The 24564-nt window shown below is 30.5% G+C and overlaps 1 protein-coding gene and 1 non-coding gene across 2 annotated transcripts; one reads left to right on the plus strand and one right to left on the minus strand.

Moving 5' to 3' along the window:
• Nucleotides 1-2958: 2958 nt before the first annotated feature.
• Nucleotides 2959-4924, plus strand: LOC133175944 (uncharacterized). The gene is made up of 2 exons (XM_061311100.1): nt 2959-3403; nt 4871-4924. The coding sequence occupies exons 1-2, from the start codon at nt 3071-3073 to the stop codon at nt 4922-4924; spliced, it is 387 nt and encodes a 128-aa protein (XP_061167084.1). The 5' UTR covers nt 2959-3070.
• A 2949-nt stretch (nt 4925-7873) lies between these two features.
• On the minus strand, nt 7874-7946 carry Trnat-cgu (transfer RNA threonine (anticodon CGU)). Its single transcript has one exon. It is a non-coding gene; the product is annotated as a tRNA-Thr (tRNA).
• Between the last annotated feature and the right edge of the window lie 16618 nt (nt 7947-24564).

The following is a 24564-nucleotide window of genomic DNA, read 5'->3' on the forward strand; positions in this document are numbered from 1 at the left end:
GAAACCTCTTCTTAACGACAGTTTATACGTGCCATATCGATTTTTTTTTTTTACAGAAAAATAAATAAAATCGTTGTACGATTTTATAAGCCATCGTACATATTTAATGTTGTTATACAGAAATCTTCTTTTCCAGAAAGTTTGAATAGTCTAAAAATGGTAATTCTAATCGCAATTTCTCGGGCCTTTCCGACAAAGCTCGGAAAAAGAACTCGAATGTATTACGATTACCGGATGTTAAAATTTTGTACAAAATGGAGTCGTTTCCCTTCTTTTAAAGTTTTGTAGTATACAAGTATTTAGGTTAATTATATCGTTGCATTCAATGAAGTTCAGCGTATACACCGTTAAACATGTGATTATTTTCTTAAAGTTAACTAAATAAGTTTATGGCTAGAAAAATCATATTTCATACATGTATTTTTGTGGGTTATATGTTGAGCACCTAGCCTCCTTTTTGCATTATATCTCGATATATTTTGGAATTTATTTTAAAGTGGCAACTATTTTTGCTAGTCTATGTAATTTTCATACCGAAAACAATACTGACCGTTATGTCTATACTATTTAGAAGAAGAATTGTTTTGTCTTAAAATTAACATCCACCATCAGATCTATTTACATGTGACTTATCAACACTGTGTACTGTAAAAAAAAAAAATCCGTTTAAACAAGCCCATTGTCCTCGGAACACACAGCTTTATCGGATGAAATCTTACCGAATCAGGCGTTTTACAAATGCAGTGGTTGTAACAGTAACTGCGTTTTGGGGTTTAAACCATAAATGGTGAATTATAAAAATGTATTTTCAAATAAAATATTTAAAAGCAATCAGTTCTTTCTATTGACAATCTGCCCTTTAGGTTTTCGAAGATTTCCACGTCACCCGTCATCACAGGTCGTTTGTTAATTTGTAATCGGAGTAATTGTTATTACTCATGTTGGTTACTGAACCGATGAAGCGAATCTAAGGTTGGACCGGTAAACACACCCTCAAGAAATAGCCACGCCCAAATAATGATAAAACTATGTGTTACCTCCCTTGCAATACGGTTTTCCAATTCTACGTTTTCTACAGATTAATATATATTACCTAAGATACATACACTCTACTTATAATTGCACTACACTTAATGTTGAGAACAAAATAATTTTAATTTATAACGATTCTTCGACAAAATTAAACTTACGAATAAATAATCATTGTTTTCTCATTTTTTGAGGAATTGATTTGAAGCACATACACGTGTATGCACTCTTTTCATTGTTACTGGACCAATGAAGACAAAGCTTTAATAAGTACACTCGTACTATTCGCATTTGATTTCATTTCCTAATATACATGTAATAAGTGTCTATTTCACTAAATAGAGGTCCATCCAATAAGGGTTATATATTAATCAAAAATATGAATATCAACCGTACTTAATTTCCAAAGTCATACCATTTCGTTACGAAGCTACATGTTTTACTGGTGCGTGTTCCGTTATTATTGGCAATGCATCAAACGTAAGCATCTATAAACATAATACAATATCTCTCGGACACTCCCCCCCCCCCCCCCCAATTGCTATTGACTATTTTCAAATAAAAAAAATAAGGAGTCGAGCGATTGTAATTTGACTAAGAAGCTGACGTTGAACTTGTACTCACCCACCATGAATTCAAAATTGTCGAAGGTTAATGTACTTCTTTTTTCACAAATAAAAAGTATCTTTGTCGCCCCATTGCTGAATATTTGTCAAATATGACATAATATGACATATGTGTATTTGAATTGTACATTTTCTACAGAAAGGAGATGGGTGAACATGACGAGCGATAAGCCTATAGTGTGACAAACATGAAGATGAAAAATTAAATTCCTATTATATCAAAATTTTCCTTGATATTTCGTCTAACATTAAAATATACTTTATGTAAAATCTCTACAATTTGCAAAAATCCCTCAAAGATTGAAATTATTTGCCTGTGAAATATTGTACACACACTAAAGCGGGCAAAAAGAGTCATTTTCGCATACTTTTACACTATTTTTTGATATGAGTGGGTCTTCGCTCCACCTTTTTGAAAGTTAATCCTCAAAGTTTGCATAAAAATATACATTTTTTGGTTACCAAAAATATGGAGCAATGACCCACTATACCTTAAAAATATACTTTTATGACATAACATTCGCATCTTTTCGAGAAATACTTAAAGTCCATTAAGTCAAGGATCATATCACAAACATGATTTAAATGCCACTGTTTGTCAGGACTTGTGTAGTCTAGTGGTTAGCGTGCTAGTCTCGAAAGAAAATGCTTCTCGGGATTTTTATTGCTAGGGTTCGAATCCCACGAATACTACATTAATTTTTTTAATAAAAGAATAAATTTTGCCGAGAAAATTTTCCTCAGAAAAGTTTTGTTTATCATAATTACATAAATTTCAATAATGAGAATTTTACTCTAAATATTAAATTCACAAACTGAACATGATTTTTATATTTCTGAAGCTATAGGCTTTCTGCACGCTATGTCGCCCATCTCCTTAATTCAACAAAAATCAGGGCTCCGTTTTCCAAAATTGTTTACGACAAAAACCAACAATTTGATCACCAAATAACTTTAGAATTGCTCGACTGAAAATATTTTTCTATATTCTTATACGTAAGGTTACACAGGTTTAAAAAAAAATAAAGTATGTAGAAATAATTTAAAAAAAAAAATGGGGGGGGGGGTGTTCTTTGTCGTCAGTACTTTTTCTAAAAAGGACCCCAGATACATGTACTTAGGAATTGATCATTTTTTTTTTTAGATAGTGACTGCATTTATATTTCCTTCGAAGTATTGGATTGACGCATATCATTTCAGAACTTCAAAGGAATCTTCTTATAGAACTGTTATATTTATTAGGGGAAAAGTTTTATTTTTCTGTTAAAAAGTAGAATGTGGGATGAAAGGTGGAGAGGGGACAAAGAGGGAATTAAGACAATCCACACGTCAAGAGTGGATTAGAAAGACAACATCTTGCATTGATATGATTATAAATTTGAACACGGCCATCCCAAATAATAAGTTATCTCAAGATGCAGACGCAGGCAGTACTATACCTTGGCGTCTGCATTCTGAGCTTTTTCTGTATTATATCACTTCCTGTGTCTGGCAATCAAATGCATGAGAAATGCCAAGAAGCAAGTACTTTGATCAACAACCTAACTGCAACAACCCCACGTGATGATGATGGATGTGTAATGAAATTTCAGACCAAGAGAGGAATATGTTGTTTAATAGGAATAAAGTTGAATCAGCGAGAGCATTTCAAGGGGAGATATTTCATAGATAATCAATGCTTTAAGTTCAAGTGTCTTTACAATGGGAAGAAAAGGAAGTGGGAAAAATGCAAATGTCGGAAGAATAAGGTAAAGTTGCCAAAGCGTCGCCCTAAACCATCTCCGACCACTAAAAAACCTACTACAACTACACAAAAACCGAAACCTACTACACAAAAACCGACACCGAAACCTACAACACAAAAACCGAAACCGTTACCTACTACACAAAAACCGATACCGAAACCTACCACACAAAAGCCGAAACCAATCACACAAAAACCGATATCAACGACAAAGAAACCAGAATCTAGACCTGTTTCAATGGAATCTCCCACTTATGGGTGCCCTGTTCCCGGATCTGACGTTATTTATCCACCTGGTATGGAAATACCAGAATTAAAAACAAAGTCTGGGCAGAAATGTTTATCGGCATACTGTGGCGAAAATGGCGTTATCAAATATACGGAGGAAGATTGTGTAGAATCAAATGTTCCCCACAAACCACCTACGACCACAAAAAAGCCAAATTCTAGACCCATAACCGCGCCACCATTACCACCTGGGTGTACTGCTCCAGGATCCGGTAATTTTTATCCACCTGGAGTTGAGATAGCTGAATTGAAAACAAGATCTGGACATCGATGCGTGTCGGCATTTTGTGGCAAAGATGGAGTTATCAAATATACTGAGGACGACTGTTTCGACCCGATGGATTTTACAACACAACCTTTGCTGGGAACAACGCCTCCTTTTCATTTTACAACTTTAACACCTGGAGAAGAATAGCAAAAAGATAAGAAGATACAAAGTATGTAAATCCATTGATAAAATATTTATAACTTTACAAATAAAAGAAATGATAAAAATTATCTTCATTTATGTTTCTGAAAAATTACATTTTTTACCATAATTATACAAAATCCAGTTTATAAAGTTCCTCAGATTTTTTTTTTAGCATTACGTAGGGAGGGAATGGCTTCTAATGATATTGATTGTTTTATGTACTTTTTTCAGGTTGTTAAAGAATCAAACGATTTGTCCATCGAAGTTTCTGATTGGCAGGCGTTATTGAAATCAAAATAAACTTTTTTTGAACACGAATAAAATATTTGTTATACATAGATTTGAGTTGTTTTATTGTTTCCTTTGTTAGAATACTTATTTCTACATGTCTATAATGTTCAAAATTCCTCTTAATTATCACCAATTCTATATTTATTAATGCTTTCCATGAAATCAGAAACTTCGATCCTAAATCTGGGTTGAACATTCATGAATGAAATAAGTGTTCTAACATATGTCAACTTGCTTAAAAAAAAATAAGGAGACAAAACGCCTTGAAGTTTTGTATCAATGACTATTAATATTGAATTGATGTTTTAATCATAAAATTATTTATAGTACAATACAAATCGAAGAAACTTAGAATTAGCAAAAAGACAAATGAACATATGTTAAAAATGTACAATTTAACAATTGAAACTGCACAAAAAACCGTGCGCAGGTTTTCGTTTCGTTATTGTTTTGAGTTATAAAGATCCTTTTTCATTGCAGGATTTGTTTGCTCGTTTCGACAAAGATGACGACGACGACGATGATGACGATTAGAAATATAAAGATGATGGAGATGATGAAGAAGACCTGGTCAAGATATTGAAAATTTTCGAAAATGTCAATGAGTGAATAAATGTTTGTTCCATTAAAGCATCTTTGTTTTTCTTTGTATACTTGTAACAAGGTTGCCAAAGCTTTGAATGATCTTCATTTTGCTGAAAAAATAGAAATACATATATAAGTATACTAGTAAATTATTATTAAAAAAGGGATGCATGAGTTATGCTGCCAACAGAATGTTCTCCAAAAATTAGACTCATATTTAGGACAGTATTTGAAAAAAAAAGACAGAGATAATGTTTCGCAGTGGATTGACAAAATAATCAAGTTATTGTAGCTTGGCATCTCATCTGTCCTAGGGTTAATAGGAAATATTAATAAAAAGAAAAAGAATATAACACTTCATTTCTCTCAAGCATATTATAAATCGTGCATCAACTTAAATATAAAAAACTTTGGAATCATCATTGTTCGTGGGGGACCAATGTTCTTGGATTTCAAGGGTCCCCCTTACCCACAAATTTACATCCCCACGAGCCATTACTTTTTCAACCTATCGGTTCATTGAATCCTTTGTATGTAACGAGTTATCCACAAAATTACGTTCCCATGAACAAGTAAAATTTTGATTGCCCACGAAATATTAGAATGATTCCAGAGTACTTGTACATGTATGTGCATGAGGAAGAATGTTGAATGTCAAAATTAATCAGTTCTGTCACCTTTAATTTCTTCTTTTCATTGCATTAGAAGATGATGTCAAAAGACATTTATGATAAGTTAAATGCGTACACTATCTTTGCCCGCCAGATTTTATGAAATTCTGATTTATAAACAATGACATTTTCATATCAGAGGAAAACTCACTCTAGATGCTGAAGAAACTAAAGATGTGATAAGATACAATCACCCAAATTCAAGCCAATTAAAAAATTCTGTTTTGCCTTCAATTTCATACAAAGAAGCATTATCATGGCTGGTCTAAGATCAATTTAAAAAAAAAGAATATTTTCAGTCTAGATTCAAAGCGATTTTGTATATAGATAAATGTATAAAATAATACAGAGGGCGTTTTCCAGCTTCAAAACTCTTTATAAACCCGCAGATACTTTGTATAATAATTTCAGCCTGTTACCTCTTTTATGGTAGGTAATCCCTATTTCAATACCTACCATTGTAACACGGACTGTCCAAACATATGTGACCATTCTACACTAAAGGGGAGAGAGATTATGTAAATCCTATAATTTATGGACTGTCATTGAAGAATTGGTATCATTGTTTCTTTTTTTAAAGAATATTGATGATAACAAGAACAATACCCATTTTTACATCAAAGAAGTATAGCGTTTTCTCTGATACGTTAAGAAAATAGGTCAACGTCACAAGAAAAAAGAAAGTCATTTTGTGCTGAGAAGAAGGCTTTGGTAAAATATCACATTAATTCCATGTTCTCAGCAAACAAATTATTCTTTGTATTCATCTATAAAGATTTGATCTCTTTGCCAAATAGGTCGATAAAAAATCAAGCTGGTTATTCTGTCCCCCGCTTTCGCGAAGGGAAGGAACTTTAAATCTCATTCGTCTGTCTGTCTGTCCGTCTGTTACAAAAACTTTACCCTTGGTCATAACTATTGAGTAAGAAAAGATAGTCTTGGGGCTTTCTTATTTCACACATGTATTACCCGTGACATAACCTTCCTAATGAACTTTGATATTTGACGCTGTGACCTTCACCTTGGATTTGACTAAAAATTCTAACATTGGTCATAACTTTTCAATGGGAAAAGATAGGGCATTTATATTTCACATGTGCATTTTCTGTGACCAGCCATTTCCGAATATACTTTGTTTTTGACCTCATGACTTTGAGGTTTAACCTACTTTTCAAAAATTCTAATTGGGAATAATTTTTGAATGAGAGAAGACAAGGCTTCCTTATTTTACACTTACATTACCTGTGGTAACACATTTCAGAAACAAATAATATTGTTTTACTCATGACTTTGACCTAGAAGTTTGACCTACTTTTCGAAAGTTTAACTTTGACCATAACTTTTGCACCAGAACAGACAGGGTTATTAATATTTTTTTGACTTGAAACAGACCTTTTGGAATCATAATCAATAATAATATTTGACCTCATGAAGTTGACATTGAAGTTTGATGCAGTTTTCAAAAATTTTACACCTGGCGTAAATTTTTTTCAAATTTAAAAATCTTAATTTTTTTGTATGATGGACAGACAAAAAAGGAAAGACAGATAAGAGTTACCTGCAGTTTGCCGTAAAAATTGCATCCCAACCAATAATACACCGAAAGCGGAGGATCACAATTCTCTGAATATGTTTGTTGTTTCTCGCACCCCCCTCTTTTTTTTTTTAAATTCAGATCTCCACTTAGTCTGTGAAAATTTTAGTCAAGGTCGAAAACAATAATTAGAAATGGTGTTTAAATAGATTTCAAATTATTTTTTCCTTTCGAATTAACTCAAAGGTCATGGTCATATGGAGCTAATGGTAACACACAACAAATTCTTCTACAGTGACATTTACATGACTTCCCATAGGTCTGGATTGAAAAAGAAGACAGTTCTAAACGAGACAATATTTCCTGCCCAAAAGCGTTATTTGGTAAAAGTTCAAAGTTCAAGATTATGTTTCGATCAAGACATATCACCTTATGGTAAATTAAATAGAACTAATGTTGTATTATTTTTCTGAAGCACAAAGAAAACACACTACGTACTTTGCCTTCTACAGCTACACATTGTTCCAAAATATACATGTAACTTACAATAACAATATTTCTAGGTTCTCATTACATTTTTGCCTCGAGCAATGTAACAAGCAATTCCTGCACAAACTATGTCCCGGTTTAAATATTATACTGTAAATAATTTCTTTAAGCACATACAATTAATAGAATTAAAACAAAAATTTATGCCTTCAGTGAGAGTCGAACTCACGACCCCTGGTTTACGAGACCAGTGCTCTAACCACTGAGCTATAAAGGCTTGTTACGTTCAGTTGTTGCCATCTCAAACTTGAGGTCGGGAAAAAATGTAATCAATACAACCCCACATATGTTCAAATCAAGTATTAAGGTAAAGGCATTCTTTATATTGACATGGCTTACTCTTATCAATATATATAAAGGCAGATGAATAAATATTCAATCTCACCGACGATTATTGACTAACACAATTTTTTTTTTTATTTATAAGTGAAAATTGTAATATTATTGTTAAAATCCTACCATCTCACAAAAAAATTATATAAAGAATTTTTTTCTATCAAATATAGGCTCAAATGTAAATCATTACAAAATTAGATAAGAAAGGGGAGGAAGGGTATGTGGGGTGGGGTGGGGGTCAAAATGAAAGTAATATTATGTACATGTAAATATAGAAGTCCATATGTTTTATGTGTCCATTTTTTAATTTCTTTTTTCGCTTAACAGTACGTTACTTACATTTGTACTGTTATCGGGAAAGTTTGGAAGGCAGCTGTTCACACAGATTGTTTGCTTTTCGTCACACTTGCAAGCACAAACAATTTATGCATACATGTACACGTCATATGTTGACGTCACAGACTGAAATTTCGTTGCTGTTTTACTTGTAAACAAATTGATTTTCCTATATAAGGTAACATTTATAGAAATTTACTTTTCAACCATTCTTAAAATACTTCAAGTTGTAATTTGGAGATAATGAACAGTGATCATCCTCAGAAAACCATTTAATTTAAAAACAATACAAATTACATCTACCTCCGGAAACTGAGGTGGGACCAGGTGCCATGGAGGAGCAAGCATCTCATGTCGTCATGCACACCCACCTCGCGCTCCCCACCACGATCGGGCAAACGGAAAAATCCGAAGATCGACAAATTCAATTGTGAAAATAACAAGTAATAAAGCTCTTTATATTCCATTCCTTCACAAAAATGTATAAAGAAATATACTCTTTTTACACAGCGAGAGTGAATAAAGCACACATCCAGACGATTACAAAAGCACCCATATTTTCAAATTACCAGCTTTCCCTATTTATGTATAATATTTAACAATCACCGGTATATGATGTCTCCCAACTGATTCAATACACAAGAGCATATTCTGACTACGATCAATTTTTAATTGAAGGCAGCTACTGACAAATTTGATGTTATAAGGTTTTCGACTATCTCGTTTAAAGTCAGCATTTCGCAAATTCTATGGTCGTTTCAATGACCTTATATGCGAATCATTGGATCGCATTTTGACTGGTATGTTTCCCACCATTTGTAAGGTTATTTTTTTCTTTATACAATGTTGAGTACTGATTACTCCGTTTACCTGATCAATACAGAGGGCTTACGGCGAGTGTGTCCAATCGGTAAGGGATTCTTACTCCTTCCAGGCACCTGATCCCACCTCTGGTGGTTCCAAGGGGGAGGGGGGGGGGCTTTTTTTGCCCTGTTCGCGAGTCGTTTTCTTTACTGGATTTGTGAGTTTGATCACTGTTCGGTATCTTGTACCTTTTTCATTGTTATTTTACAATCTTCAATGTCACAATGCTCTGCTGTGTTATTTCACTTGGCACAGCCTCGCAACTGTTTTATGAATAGACATTTTTAATAGGCGATTGAACAAATGAAAGGAAAAAAACCCCAAAGAAAATATAATAAGAAAATTCAATGATTTGTAGCCGGATATGCATTTTTTTCACTCGTGATACAAGGTTTTTAAAAAGCAACTCGTGCCTCGTACTCGTGAAAATTAAAAAAATCTGCATCGCTTACGAAATAAATTCAGTATTTAACGACAAAACACTGAGTACTCAATAGTTTCTATTCATTTAATATATTTCATATATATTTATATGTATATAATTATTTGAATAAATAGAGGATATGTTACAAATGCGAAATCCTCTTGTTAAAGAGCCTGCATGGACTGTTTGGCAATGGACTTCAATCACTTTTAACTTACAGTCATGTTATCAATAAATATACCTTTGAAGATGGATTAGCTTGTAAGCAATCTCTCTTTCTACCTAGCTTTATGCTCCAGATGGTTATATTTTGACTACCTAAAATAACTTTAAAAGTGGGTCGGAGGCCTGTCCAAATTTAGGAATCGTTGGTCTGCACATTTCATTTAGTTTACCAGAGCTATTGGACTTTTTAGATATAATTTTTACAAAACTAATCCCCACGCTGAAAGACAGTTCACACCAATGTACAGTATGTGTGTTCTTTCTTCGATTCTCTTAATTCATCTCATAACGACTTGTACTTAAAAGTTTTCCCACAAAAATCAAAATACAGTTTAGTAACATGCTTTTCATCACATGTATGCAAGTAGTTTAATTTTTGTCCTTTGTGTATTCTAAAATGTTTTCAAGATTTGAAGAAAGATGCGAGGAAAGCAATTATGATTTAATAGATACATGTATATCCATTTTTCCTTGTGTTTTTTTTTTTGTGGGTACTATTTTGATTTTGTTGTTAAGATGAGTAAGAATAGGCGTATAATGAAAGAAATGTGTATACTGAATGTATTCAAAATATTATATATAAGTTGGAGGTACTAACTACGACATGATGAGTTCTACAGATTTTTGCTAGTGATATGGATAGCATGTTAACCATTCTATAAATTTGATTGGCTGATTCGACGCCTGCGCGGAATGTTCATTTAAGCATGTGCACGGTGGCGTGTTATGTGCTAGGATTAATAATGGGTTTTGTTAGAATTTTATTGATTCAAACTCTGATATGCGGTTAAAAATCCTGTAATATTTGAGAAAATTGATAACAACAACTTTGAAGTAATAATTATCCCAAAAAGTTCGCGGCCTTCAACGTGCAAGAAACTTTATTCATAAAATACAAAACCAATATAACTTTACATTTTGAGACCATGTTTACTTGAAGAGTTTATAAAATAAAATCAAATTTCTCTGTCACGCAATAATATTAAACTCGACCACTGTACTGAGCATGTATGGATGATATTTAAAGCTTAAAGCAAATAAATTCTAACGAATTACATGTATATAGTATGATACAAATCAAATAAACTTCATTTTTCATAGCAGAATTTCGAGACACTGAATTAAATTTTATTTGTCATAGCAAATATTCATAGCAAGCATCAACACACACTGGAGCAAATTCACATAGATATACCAATATACTGTATTATATTCAGTCTTAATTCTGAAGTTTTCCAAATGAGTGTGCATGTCCTTTTGTACGACGTGAGTATCCTAGGAGTCATGGGACATCTTTATTATGACTTCATAGAAAGCAGTGCCCGATAATGGTCCTTTATCTTCCATTTTCCTTTCACATGAGAACAAACTGTCCATCCATCACGTGACCTTTGGGAGTTGTAATCTGGATTAAATCGACTAGCAACCATCATTCGACCGCTTCAATGGATCTGATAATAAAAATATCAAGCAATGAATAACAAAAGCGGTTTTCTCTTCATTATAATTGAAGATCTTATTTACACACGCAGATTGCAATATATACAAATCATCTGAATATTTAAAACGATGACACACACGTTACAACACTTAGGTTTAATTGTGAAGAGTTAAATACCATCTTGCACGAAAACGTCGATATCTTTTTTATGAATGCCAATGCAGTAGGCCTTGAAACAACATTGTCATTCACCTTCCCTCTCACTTCCTCGATTACAACCTTGTGATTATCTCTACAATTTGAAAAAGCATGACGAAGGAGAAATTTTTAAAGTCATTCGGGTTAATTGGTTTATGACTTTAAACAAAAAAGCATATTTTTTCACAATAAGTGTCAACTTTTAAAATATGTTTTGATGTCCATACATGTTTTCTGTCTCAAAAAATGAGTGTAGAATTTCACTTACTCAGATAATTAGCGAATGGTATAATCCTATCCAGTGGGGCTTCATTATTTTTTTCATTTGTGATGGATTGAAACACACATATATATCTAATGAATCAGTGTGTTGTTACCTGCTAATCCTTGTTTAATCCCTAACAAATATTGCGTGTCAGGGTATAGAACACACAATCCAGTAACTTGGATTGGACTTTTAAACAAAGACAATGAAACTTTGGACGTAAGAAATATGATAACCTAAGTGAATCCGACTGATTTAAATTTTAAAGTGATTGACGTTCATTTTCTGAAAGAAATAAGGATATTGAAATAAAAATAAATTAATAAAATATAAATGTTTAGAATAAAAGAAAATTTCATGAAATGTCAATAATCAAATTTTAAAAAAAAGTTATTCAAAAATGATACAGTAAATGTATAATATTTAGTGTGTACCATGTTTGGAAGAAATTTATTTTTCAACAAGTTAACGAAGATTTGATTTAGCTCATTTATCAATGTATATGTTATTATCTCTCATAAAAAAAAGACATTTATTTTAGCGATGTACTTGATAAAGCGGAAGCTGCTTTCCGCTAAAAAAGCTAAATGCCAAATGTAATACGTTTACAGTATCTCATTCTCTTTACATCGTTAGAATTTTGAGGTGACTCTGAAAATTTTGATTCTTTTTACTTCGTTTCACTTATTTAGAGGGTATTTGTTAAGGTTCCTTTTACTTTGTTACAATTTTAATGTTGTTTTTCTTATGAAGAGGTCTATATTAAGGATGAGGTCTATGATTCTGTTTACTTTGCTACAATTCTAATGGGTTTTTTTCTTATGAAGAGGTCTATATTAAGGGTGAGGTCTTTGGTTCTCTTTATTTTGTTTAAATTCTAATGTTTTTTGTTTTTTTTTTATCTTATTGAGAGGGTTTGTGTTAACGGTGAGATGTGTGATTCTCTATACATTGTTAACATTCTGAGGTTATTCTTATTGAAAGGGTTTGAGATTAGAGTGAGGTGAATTCTTAGGTTTTTCAAATGACAGGGTCTGTGGTAAGGGTGAGTTGTATGGTCGACATGGGGTTGCTCACTCCTCCATACCACCTGATCCCACCCTTGATGTTTTAGAGGTCCGTGTTTGCTGTTCCCCAAATTTGTATTGTTTAAATAGACTTTTGAGCTTGAATAATGTTCGTTATCTCCATATTTCATGATTCTCTTTACTTTGTTAGAATTCTAAGGTTATTCAACTGAGAGAGTCGATATTGAGTGAGATGTATGGTCTTCATTTTTTTTAGGCAATTCTACGGTTATTATTATTATTGAGAGGGTCAGTGTAAATATGGTGAGATGTGTAATTATCTATACTTAATTAGAACTCTTAGGTTATTCTTATTGATAGGATTTGTATTCAGGAGATGTATTATTTTCATTATTTTATTACAATTCTAAGTCTATTCCCTTTGAGAGGGTCAGTGTTATGTGTGAGATGTGAAATTCTCATTACTTTATAGAACTCTTAGGTTATTCTCTCAACTCTTAGGTTATTCCCTCAACTCTAAGGTTATTTTCTCAGCTCTTAGGTTATTTTCTCAACTCTTAGGTTATTCCCTCAACTCTTAGGTTATTCTCTCAACTCTTAGGTTATTTTCTCAACTCTTAGGTTATTCTCTCAACTCTCAGGTTTTCTTAGTGAGAGGATCTTTGTTCAGTTTCAGGTGTTTTATTTACTTTACTTTGTTAGAATTATGTTATTCTTATTACTACGTTATTCTTATCAAAAGTATTTGTTAAAGTGATATGTATGATTTTCATTATTTTGTTACAATTTGAAGGTTATTCTAATTGAGAGGGTTTGTAGTAAGGCTGAGGTGTATGTTTGTTTTTTGTTGTTGTTACAATTCTAAGTTTATTCTCATTGTCTGAGTTAAGGCTGAGATGTATGCTTTCTTTCATTTTATTACAATTCCAAGTTTATTCTCATTGCCTGTGTTGAGAGTGAAGTGAATCACTCTCTTTTATTTCTTAGAATTCTATGGTCATTCTTATCAAAATTGTCTAGCTATGTTATGGCTGATATTTATGATTCTTTTAAACTTTGTTAGAATTCCTAGGTTATTGTTACTAATATGAACTGTGTTAAGAGTAAGGTGTATGATTCCCTTGATTCTGTTAGAAATCGTAGGTTATTCTGGTTGAGAAGGCCTGAATTAAGGTTGAGGTGATCAACCTCTTTTACATGACCTCTGGTGAGGTAACTGTTGGTGATCGTAAACAACGATCTTATCAGCTCTCCGGAAATACAGGTGTGTCTGTTTTTGGTTCCTTGATACCACATTGTTTATGATATGCTAATTAGTTTAATAACGCAATACCCAAACAAGTCTCAACATAGGATCTATGTCAAAATTTTCCTTGGAACCCTTGATGTGTTGCCTTATTATCATATATTTCAATTCCTAATGCATTGTTTTTAACAAAGTAACATTTTTTTAAAGACGTCTAAGAAATTCTGTTTGAAATAACTGAAAATTCTGAAATATCTCTTAGAAAAATTACATGTATTTAATACGCATATTGATAGTTGAAAAGTTAGTATAATAATATGTTTAAAATCGTTTTTGAAGCAGATTACATGTAATCGCTAGTTTTTTCTTTAAACTGAATATCTCTGATTCAATTTGCAAGAATTTTTAATTAGTTTGTAAAAAAATTAATAAAAAGTTATTAAAATTTTATCTTTTTCAACATTTAGCATAATTGCAAACTTCTGTTATTTAAAGAAACGAATACTTCTTCATTTCTCATTTCTAGAAACACTTTTATAGCTTCTTTTTTAGTGTAGAATATCCCCATAGTTCTAAGATATAACGCATAATTATGTTAAAACTACAACAACAACGAAAACGTCTTTAGAAGAAATTGAAACTTTTTGAGAAAAACAGTTTGGTTTTACAAATAAAAAAGATCATAGCAGAGACTTGTAAACTCAGATACAAATATTCTATGGAATACTTAACAAGACATAATGATACAGATGTTTCAATATGTTCAAAACATTTAAAGAACAAAAGTAATGAACTGTATTATTAGGAAAAACTAATATTATTCACTGTATTGAGAAACGATGCAAACAATTTGAATATAGATCTATGTAACAGTTATAAGAATTATTCTTCTACATGTAATGTGTTTATATATTCTACTGTTCAAAATGCTGTAATAACTTTTTAGAATCCATCTTCTATAGTTCACAGAAATGTACATTTTCAAAATATACAAAATGCAGACACGTGCATTCCTTTCACAATAAATTTATTGATATATAGAATTCCTAGCATAGGATTAAAATTTTCAGGAAGATATTTGAAACTGTTCATAGATAAATTCCATCTACAATGAAATTTCAAAACGACCATTTTAATGAACAAATTTTTACCCTTTATAGTTGTCATTTATATTATACTTAACTTGTCTTTTATGGTTATTCTTTCAATTTTCCTTTCTTTCATTTTGAAATTCAATCTTTTTCAGACTAAGGATATTTCATCGTTTTAAATTTTAGTTCTTGCTGTTACTTTATGTTGACTTTTTTTAACTTTTGCCTTATTGATGTTAACAAATACAGTGTATTTACAAAACAAATTCTGGAATTTTTAATTTGTAGATTTTTGGAATTACAAGGATAATGATGACTTTTTTAAAAAAATATCTCCAATTGCATTGCTGTTTTGCATAAACTTCAAGACTTTTATGAAATTTTATGAAATCTATGTTTCTGAAACATTGTCTAAAAAGATAACGAGTAAAATTTATATGAATCTGCGCTTAGTACAACAAAACTATCGATGTACCATTAGTGCATAATTAAGATGCATGTATGCCACATTTAAATGTATTTTAAAAAATAAGCTTGTTAAGTTATCAGGAGATATATTTCGATCAGATTTGATAAAACAACGCATAAAAAACTCATCCTTGTAGTAAATGCAATGCATGCAAATACAAGGTTCTAAAATTACTTAATCAAAATCCTTCCACTCAAAAATTACAAATTACTATTACATTGATCTAATGCAGGGGAATGGTGAGGCAGTAATTAGAACTATTGTGTTTTGGCCTGTTTATTTCCAAATTACGGATCTAATCAAGATGACGTAAAGTTTGGTTTCATGAAGATTGAGGGAATCTCGACAGACTGACACGAAATCTACATCCTCTTTTCTGACTTATTGCCGGAAGAGGGGCGTACTCTCTCCGTATGTTCTAAATAGTAATTCTGTGGCTTTTAATAGAAGGTCATAAATCTCATGGAGGTTTTATTGAATTTTAACGTCAATGAAAATTCTTAAGAGTAATATTTTTTCTCAAAAAGTGTACATTTTCATTCTTTCTTTTATTATGAATATGTATCAAAGTAAAAAAAAATGGAAATGCAATATAAAAAAAGTGAATGTTTTAAAGCTTAAAAATCTTTCAGAACAAACTGTCTACTCTTAAACATTCTGCTAACAATTTAGCTGGCTGAGTAAAGTTTTCAAATAGAGTACAATATAAAAATGAAGTATTACATTCTATCTTGGGGTAAAGTTATTTCTCAAATAAATTACCGGAAAAAAGGTAATAGAAAACTATGCATGTTAAGAATATTTCTGTTCGATTTTTACAATTTTGATATGAAATTTCTTCTCTATCGTCAAATGCTTACAAATTTGGGATTATTATTTATTATTATTTGTTAATCCATGCACAGAGTACCTTCTCTTTTTCATAAAGTACACTTTCTTATGAATTCTTAAATATATTGTATTATTGTGTTTGGGAAATATGGTGGCATATTTCTGCCCCATGTGTGCAAGTTATTTTTCTGTCAAATATGTCGACATGCAAGATAGATATGTTGACATGCAAGATAGTTATGTCAACATGCAACATAACTATGTTGACATGCAAGAAAATTGTAATCAAATAAAAATTATAAATTTTTTTCAAAAATCTCAAATATTGCCCACATGTGACATCCAACATGCTAGATGCTACTTATTTATGTCAACATGCATTTTATTTATGTTAACATGCGAAATAAATATGTTGACATGCAAGTTATTTATGTCAACGTGCAACTTAGATATGTAAACATGCTACTTATATGTCAACATGCAACTTAGTTATGTCATTATGCAATTTGTTTTTGTCAACATGCAACTTAGTTATGTTGACATGCGAGATAAATATGTTGACATGCAACTTAGCTATGTTGAGTAACAGATATATATATATAATTTTAAAAAAAGTAAATATCCAAAAATGAAATTACAAGTCGATGTGAATGTCTTAAGACACAGAAATGGCGAAAAAGTTTACAGTGAATATGATCGATTTGTGATTTTATTTTGGATATATACTTTTTTTTAAATATGATCGATTTTCAAAATAAGATTTTGAATTAAATGATCAAATTTAAATGCAAAAGAAGTTATGTGATACACAATTTGAACATTTGTGCGAGCGTGCAGACTCGTTACTACCCAAGACACGTGCAATGAGGCACGGTTCTGTTTGTTTGTTTGTTGATTTAGAAACGGGACCGTAGATTATAAAACGTTTTTAGGGCACCTCTCTGCGGGCGACCTATAGTAATTAGTGTGTCCGTCCGTCCGTCCATCTGTTCGTCTGAGGTCTCTTTTAAAGGGTGTGCAGTGACCTTGAACTATGTTTTAAGGTCTAAGGTTAAGGTCATAGTAGAGCTGTATCTGAAAAATGCATGTAAACATAAATAAGTTGCATGTCGACATAAATATGTTGCATGTCAACATATTTAACTCGCATGTCAACATAACCAAGATGCATGTCGACATAAATAACTTGCATGTAGACATAAATAAGTTGCATGTCGACATAAATAAGTTGCATATCAACATATTTATCTCGCATGTTAACATAAATAAAATGCATGTTGACATTAATAAGTAGCATCTAGCATGTTGGATGTCACATATGGGCAATATTTGAGATTTTTGAAGATTTTTTATAATTTTTATTTGATTACAATTTTCTTGCATGTCAACATAGTTATGTTGCATGTTGACATAACTATCTTGCATGTCAACATATTTATCTTGCATGTCGACATATTTGATAGAAAAATAACTTGCACATAAGGGGCAGAAATATGCCACCATAGGGAAAGATTCGAACGCTGCAATAAATTTAAATCTTCTTTCCTTTTTAATCATAAGGAATTGTTTTCACAATTCTTCGAGAGGGTCTGATGTTTTTTTCCATTTCCTGATTTCCTTTTTTAGAAAACGGTAAGTGTACGTTTTTTTTAAATGGTCTTGGAGGCCACACCTGGACTTCTGGTCTTTATTTCATACATACACAATCATTTGTAAGATAGAGACATACCTTTATTTTCATCGTGCACATTGCTTGCAGATAAAACTAGCTTAATGCAGACATTACATAATTTTTTCAACATATAAATGTACTTTGCCGCCCTTTGTAACAAAAACATTGTAACATTTTTATATTGTTGTTTGTTAGATCGAGTTGTTTTATGCAGACATTCCTTAATTTTTCAACATTTTCAATGCTGGTCTTTGTTCAAATACATTTCAATTCTTTTACATTATTGTTTGTAAGATGATTTGGTTATAAGTGCATACTTTCCGTACTTTTTGCAACAAATGCTTCGTTTGCATTTATTTGAAACACATTACGACATCTTTACATTGTCATTTATAAAATAGAGTTAGGAAAGAACAGACATACCTAAATTTTGTCAACATATACTTTGCTGACCTTTATTTAAAACAGATTTCCACACTCTTATATTGTCGTGTGTAAGGTAGAGTAAGCTTAGCAATCATATTCTTTATTTTTAAACATAATCTTTCCTGGTCTTTATTCCAAATATATTGCAATATTTTTACATTGTCTTTTTAGGATGGATTTGGTTTAGTTCAGACATTCTTTAATTTTTCAACATATACTTTGCTGGCCTTTATTTGAAACACATTCTGACTATTTTTACATTCTCGTTTGTAAAATGGATTTGGTTTTGTGCAAACATTCCTTGATTTATCAACTAATACATTGTTGGCCCTAATTTAAAACATATTGTAACTTTTTTCTACATTGTCGTTTGTAAGATGGATTTAGTTTTGTACATTTTTCAACTTATACTTTGTTGGCCTTTATTTAAAACATATTGTAACTTTTTACATTGTCGTTTGTAAGATGGACTTTGTATAATGCAGTCATTCCTTAATATTTCAACTCATGCTTTCCTGGCCTTTATTCCAAACACATTGTAACCTTTTTCGAACATTGTCGTTTGCAAGATGGTTTAGTGCAGACTTTCCTTGATATTATATATATATATATATATATATATATATATATATATATATATATATATATATATATATATATATATATATATATATATATATTGCTGACTGAGTAAGCGTTTTGCAGACATCCCTTAGTTTTTAACATAATTATATACTTTGTGAAAGAGTAAGCAAGTTTTGTTTTACAAGAAATTTAGGTCTTGTAGAATATACTATTTAAAATGTTTAAAAAATTCATTAAAATTCACTTGTATCCAGAGTTTCTTCATGCAAGCCAAAACATTTTGAAACTTATACTGTTTCTCAATTTATTGCCTGTGGGAGTGCGATTTATTCATTTTCTTGTTTTATTATCTTGGAATTCGTATTTTTTTTTTTAAATTGTCGATTAGAATGTAAAAAAGATAATTTCAGGTTTACACTTGTAAAGATTTTAAGTGTGTTCTACATGAAATATCGTTTTTTTTTTAAATGGTGTTGTTTGCAGAAAAGAGATTAGATTTTAAGGTTTTGATTTTTTTTTTTTTTTTTTTTTTTTTTTTTTTTTTTTTTTTTTGCATATTTATCGGGTGTAATTAACTCAGCAACCTGTTTATCGGTCATGAAAAATTGTTTATTAATAAAGTATTTTTAACAAAAGAATCCAAGAATTTTAATGTATACCCATAAAACCACTAATTGGGGGTAGAGCATATGGTTCAACACTATATAGTGGTTAAATAGCAATCAATGTTGACATGTTAAAACCATTCTACTTTCCATTTATCAATTCAATAAACAAGGTTGGAGTGTCCCTGATATTATGGTACTGTAGTCTAGAACAAAGACATATTATGACAAGCGAGACCAGGCCCATGTCACAGGGTGCCAGAGTAGTAGATTGAGTTATATGGTCAGTGAACTTGTGTTTATGCTTTCCTGGTCTCTGGTGGCATATTTCTCTACTTCGTCACCCACCCAGGCAGAAGTAAACCAATCCTACCAAGGACATCAAAACAATAGTGGACTATTTTACCCTTGCAATAATACTTGTTAGAAGATCGAGTTTCAACATAGACTATTTTTGCCATTTTATGAGTGTCATTTCTGTAAACTTACTAGATTTACATAAGTTTTTCTTAAGAGGATGGTTGATATTTATAGAATTATGGTAGGTTCACACGCCATGACACGGACTAATGACCTTGTGTTGAGGATTTATGTTTTTTGATAGTATTATCTCCCACAAAGGAATGATCAAGGCGATGGGTACGAAGATTTATCTCTGCTAGACAGTGGGATGAAAATCAGCATTGAAGTTTAATGATTTTATCTACAGTCTCTTGAATTTAATTGGTGTTTTGCTTGACTTTTTGACATTCGTATACCCTATATACCCACAGAGGAGAGCATACATGTATATTGTAGTTTCTCTGTTTTTAACTTAATATCTAAGAAACTTGATATTTTAAGCTGCTTTTCCCAGCAATTTGTAAATGAAATGTTAATTGTCATTTTTTTTAATTCTGTCAAATTCAGAGAGTAAGAATATGATCGCACTCAATTCTTAAATAGAATGGTACATGTAGTATGTTATTAGTTTTAGAAATTGATACTACAAAATCAAAGCTCGAAGTTTCAAAGCATATCAAAATAGATGATTACAAAGGAAAGCTCTCTCTAAGAGAAGAAAATACAATTTCAAAATTATAATCAACACTTTTAAAAATGTTCTTAATTTTATATATTTATAGGGTTTTGGAAAATATCCTTAAAGCATAAGCAATCTTTTGTTAAATATTACTGTGTATTCCTTATGAAGTAATTAAACATAATTATTTGATAGATGTTCCCATATCTACAATTAGAATTTATTTTCTCAAGAAAAGAAACACAGGCAATGTTACTTCTCTGTTTTGTTTACAATGGGATAAAAAAAAAACCTCAACAAATTTTGTTTATCAAAAAAATGTACACTGTACGTATATGTGTAGATCATAAGCCTAGATGTATCCATGGACAAACATATAACTGCAATAGTTTATGTAATATGTCATCCGCAGAATGTTTCAATATGCAAACATTGTTCAGATAAACTTTAATTATTAGCACAGGAAATATTGTACATAATTAAGAAAGTTGCAATGTTGTAATACATATGTGGCATATTGCTTTCACTAATATGTCAAATGTTTGAAGCATAAAACAGGCACAGGAATTTTTTGCATAATTAAGAACAGATGATACAAACTTTTTTCAAAAACCATGAAAATAACAACTTAAGTTGTTATATAAATAAAATGAATAGGTTTAGATTTTGATTTTTTCATTCAAAATTTCACAAAAATGTCCTATATAATGATAAAAATATTGTATAGATTTATAAGGGTGCTTGCAGAAAGGTAGAACTTTGAACATCAAAGAAAGTTTACAATTTTTTAATATTCTAGAAATTTGCATCATTTACAAGCAAAATTTGTCCAAAAATATATACCAATCCAGGCATCCATGTTTTTGATTGTATCATCTGTCTGTTACCAGATGTACATTGTTTTTCACTGCATTTATTCACTTCCAATCAATCATATATCTGAACTATAGAATTTTTAAAAAATCATTAATCTTTGAAGACTATTTGTTGAATTTGCCTCCTAAACAATCCAAGAAATATTGTTTATTTAGAACTGGGAATACAAAATTACCAATTGAGACTGGTAGATGGTTTAACATCCCTAGAGAAAATAGAATTTGTAAATTATGTAACAGCAACGAAATTGGGGATGAATTTCATTATTTATTTAAATGTACTGATGTGTCTATAAAGAACTCAAGAGTTATGTATTTGTCAAAGTATTTTCATTTGAATCCAAATGTTTTGAAATTTGAAATGCTTTTTAATGTAACCAATACTAATCAACTTAGCAAAATTTGTAAATTGTTAGATATTATAATTGAGAGAGTTGGCTCTCTTGGTTGACATACTCTGTTACCCCTTCTTCAGGCATGTAATATTTTCTGTTTATTATACTGTACATATCTTCTCTTCACTGTTTTGTCAGTTATGAGAATAAAGTTCAAGTTCAAGTTCAAGTTATATTACATATACTTGTATGAACTGCCTATTATGTGAAACAAATAAGAACATGATTACTTCGATTACTAAAATGTATGGTAAAGAATATTATAGTATATACCTGTATAATCATTATAATTAAAAAGATTATTGTCCTATTTTAGTTAATTAGTAAGATTAATTGTACATATAAAAAAGGTACTCAGATACTTATTACTTATTTCACAATGAATAAGGACTTAATATATTATAGATTTTGTTTTCAACAATGACCATCAGCTTGTGAGAAACATTTACTTGAGAGATATACATGTATACAGTTTATTTTAAGTTGCAGAAATTAAGCATGACTTACGATTTTGAATGGAATTTTTTTTCCAAAAATTTTCATCTGATCCTTTTCAAAAGAGCTTTTATTAATCTGTTTCAGTTTTTGAATCAAAAGCAAGTATTTGCTTCCAAGAAACATTTTTCGAAAAGTATGAAAAGACTTAATTAACAATCCTTTCAGAAAAAAATCATTTTAAATGAGTTTAAAAAAATAAAATGAAATATCTTGAACATCTTGAAATGCATGAATTTTAAAGAATAAATGTATATTTACGGTGTATATTAGTTTGACATGTGCAATCTCTTCGCATTTTTAAAATGCATTAAGAGAATTCCTATTGAAATCTCATAGAAAAATATAATAAGATTTTTAAATTAAGATTTCAGAAAAATCATATCAATTGATTGACAAGTAAGTCTTTTTTTTAAAGACCTTTCTTTCAGAAGTTCAAGCGATTAAATTAACCAGACCGGTTTTTCATTGTTATCAAACGTGATACTGAATGTGTTGTCAACCATTCTTATGAATAAATCTTTAACTAAATTTGTATTGTATTGTGATGCCGATTTGTTAGCATTTCTAAAAATAACTTTGAAGTTCTAAGAATTCTGTAGGATAAAAAATAATGGAAAAAGAGCGATTTTAAGAAAAAAAAATACTTATTTTAAAAATACAAATTGTGCATTACAAAGTAATACATGTAGATATTATTATCCTTACTTACAACCACGATAGAAAAATTATGAGCTTTGTAAAAGCAATTTAAATGAATTTTTACAACGAAATTGAAATACAAACAATCTTTGATCATCATAAATAATTTAAAAAATTATATATGGGTAAAATTACTTTTTCTTTAAATGTATGCTTTCGGAATTCTTTATTGCTGTAATATCTACTTGTTGATGCTAAATCGTTCAGAAGAATCAATATAGCTTAAAAATGAGTATTGTGTCTTGCTTAAAAACGTTTCTGGGCAATCATTTTAAAAAGAGCATTTTACGGGATTCAAGGATCTTATTATGATTTATAAATTATTATTTGTTATTCATAGAATGAGCGTGGCAGAAATTTAAACATTATTATGTAAGAAAAGTTTTAAAAGTTCATTTAAACACACATACACAAAGGAAAAGAAAGTATCTTTCGTTGGTCCTTTGGATTCATCAATTTTTTATTCTTATTCTAAAAACGAAAACGTATCTATGCTTTTACTCTTAATCTGTTTCCCATCTTCTGAATTTGATGAGAAGAAATCTCAGAATATTAATTACTAAATTGCTTTCTTTAATTGAAAAATAGTTTTATCAAAAACAGAATTATAAATTTCTTGGTTTTAATACAAAAACAATGAAAAACGTCTGACTAGATTATTTCGTAGACTAGTAAAAAAAAAACAACAAACTTGTTGGATACAAAATAGATAAGGTGAGTTTTCAAGGATTTTTTTTATGTTAACTCGGTTAATATTTTGTTTCTGTTCTCACATTTTTATGCAAAAAAGTTAATCAGGTGTTGTGTCCTACAAACTTTTCTACTTTTAGGAAAGATATGAAAAAATTCAGTACTGCTAACTGGACTTTTTATTCTTCATTTAAATGTGAACACATTTTGCCGCTCTTAATTAACCAATAAGAAAAAAAAAAATTGGACAAAATTTTGGCTATGTTTATCATATGTATTGATTATGAAATTTCACAGCTCAAATATTAATGGAAATTTATTTCACATTAAATTGATATCCTGATACTAGTGTATAGATATGTCTACCCATAAAGACTGGAGGGAAAATACGAAAACTGTAGAAATACTGAAGGTTCAAAGGTCATAATTAAGATTTTTCGTTAATATAAAATGTGAATATATTTTTTTTTTCCGAATTTTGGGGATTATTTTTGATTTTTTTGAAAAAAAATATTTGGATGGAAATATTCCATATTAATTTTGTATATAACGATTTGGTTTTTCTTTTTGTATTTCTGAAAAGACAAATTATTTCATTGCAGGTGGCAAAATTTT

The sequence above is a fragment of the Saccostrea echinata genome, unplaced genomic scaffold, assembly GCF_033153115.1.
Source record: "Saccostrea echinata isolate AGI-Se365-2 ecotype Australia unplaced genomic scaffold, CSIRO_AGI_Sech_v1 ptg000064l, whole genome shotgun sequence".
Lineage (NCBI taxonomy): Eukaryota > Metazoa > Mollusca > Bivalvia > Ostreida > Ostreidae > Saccostrea > Saccostrea echinata.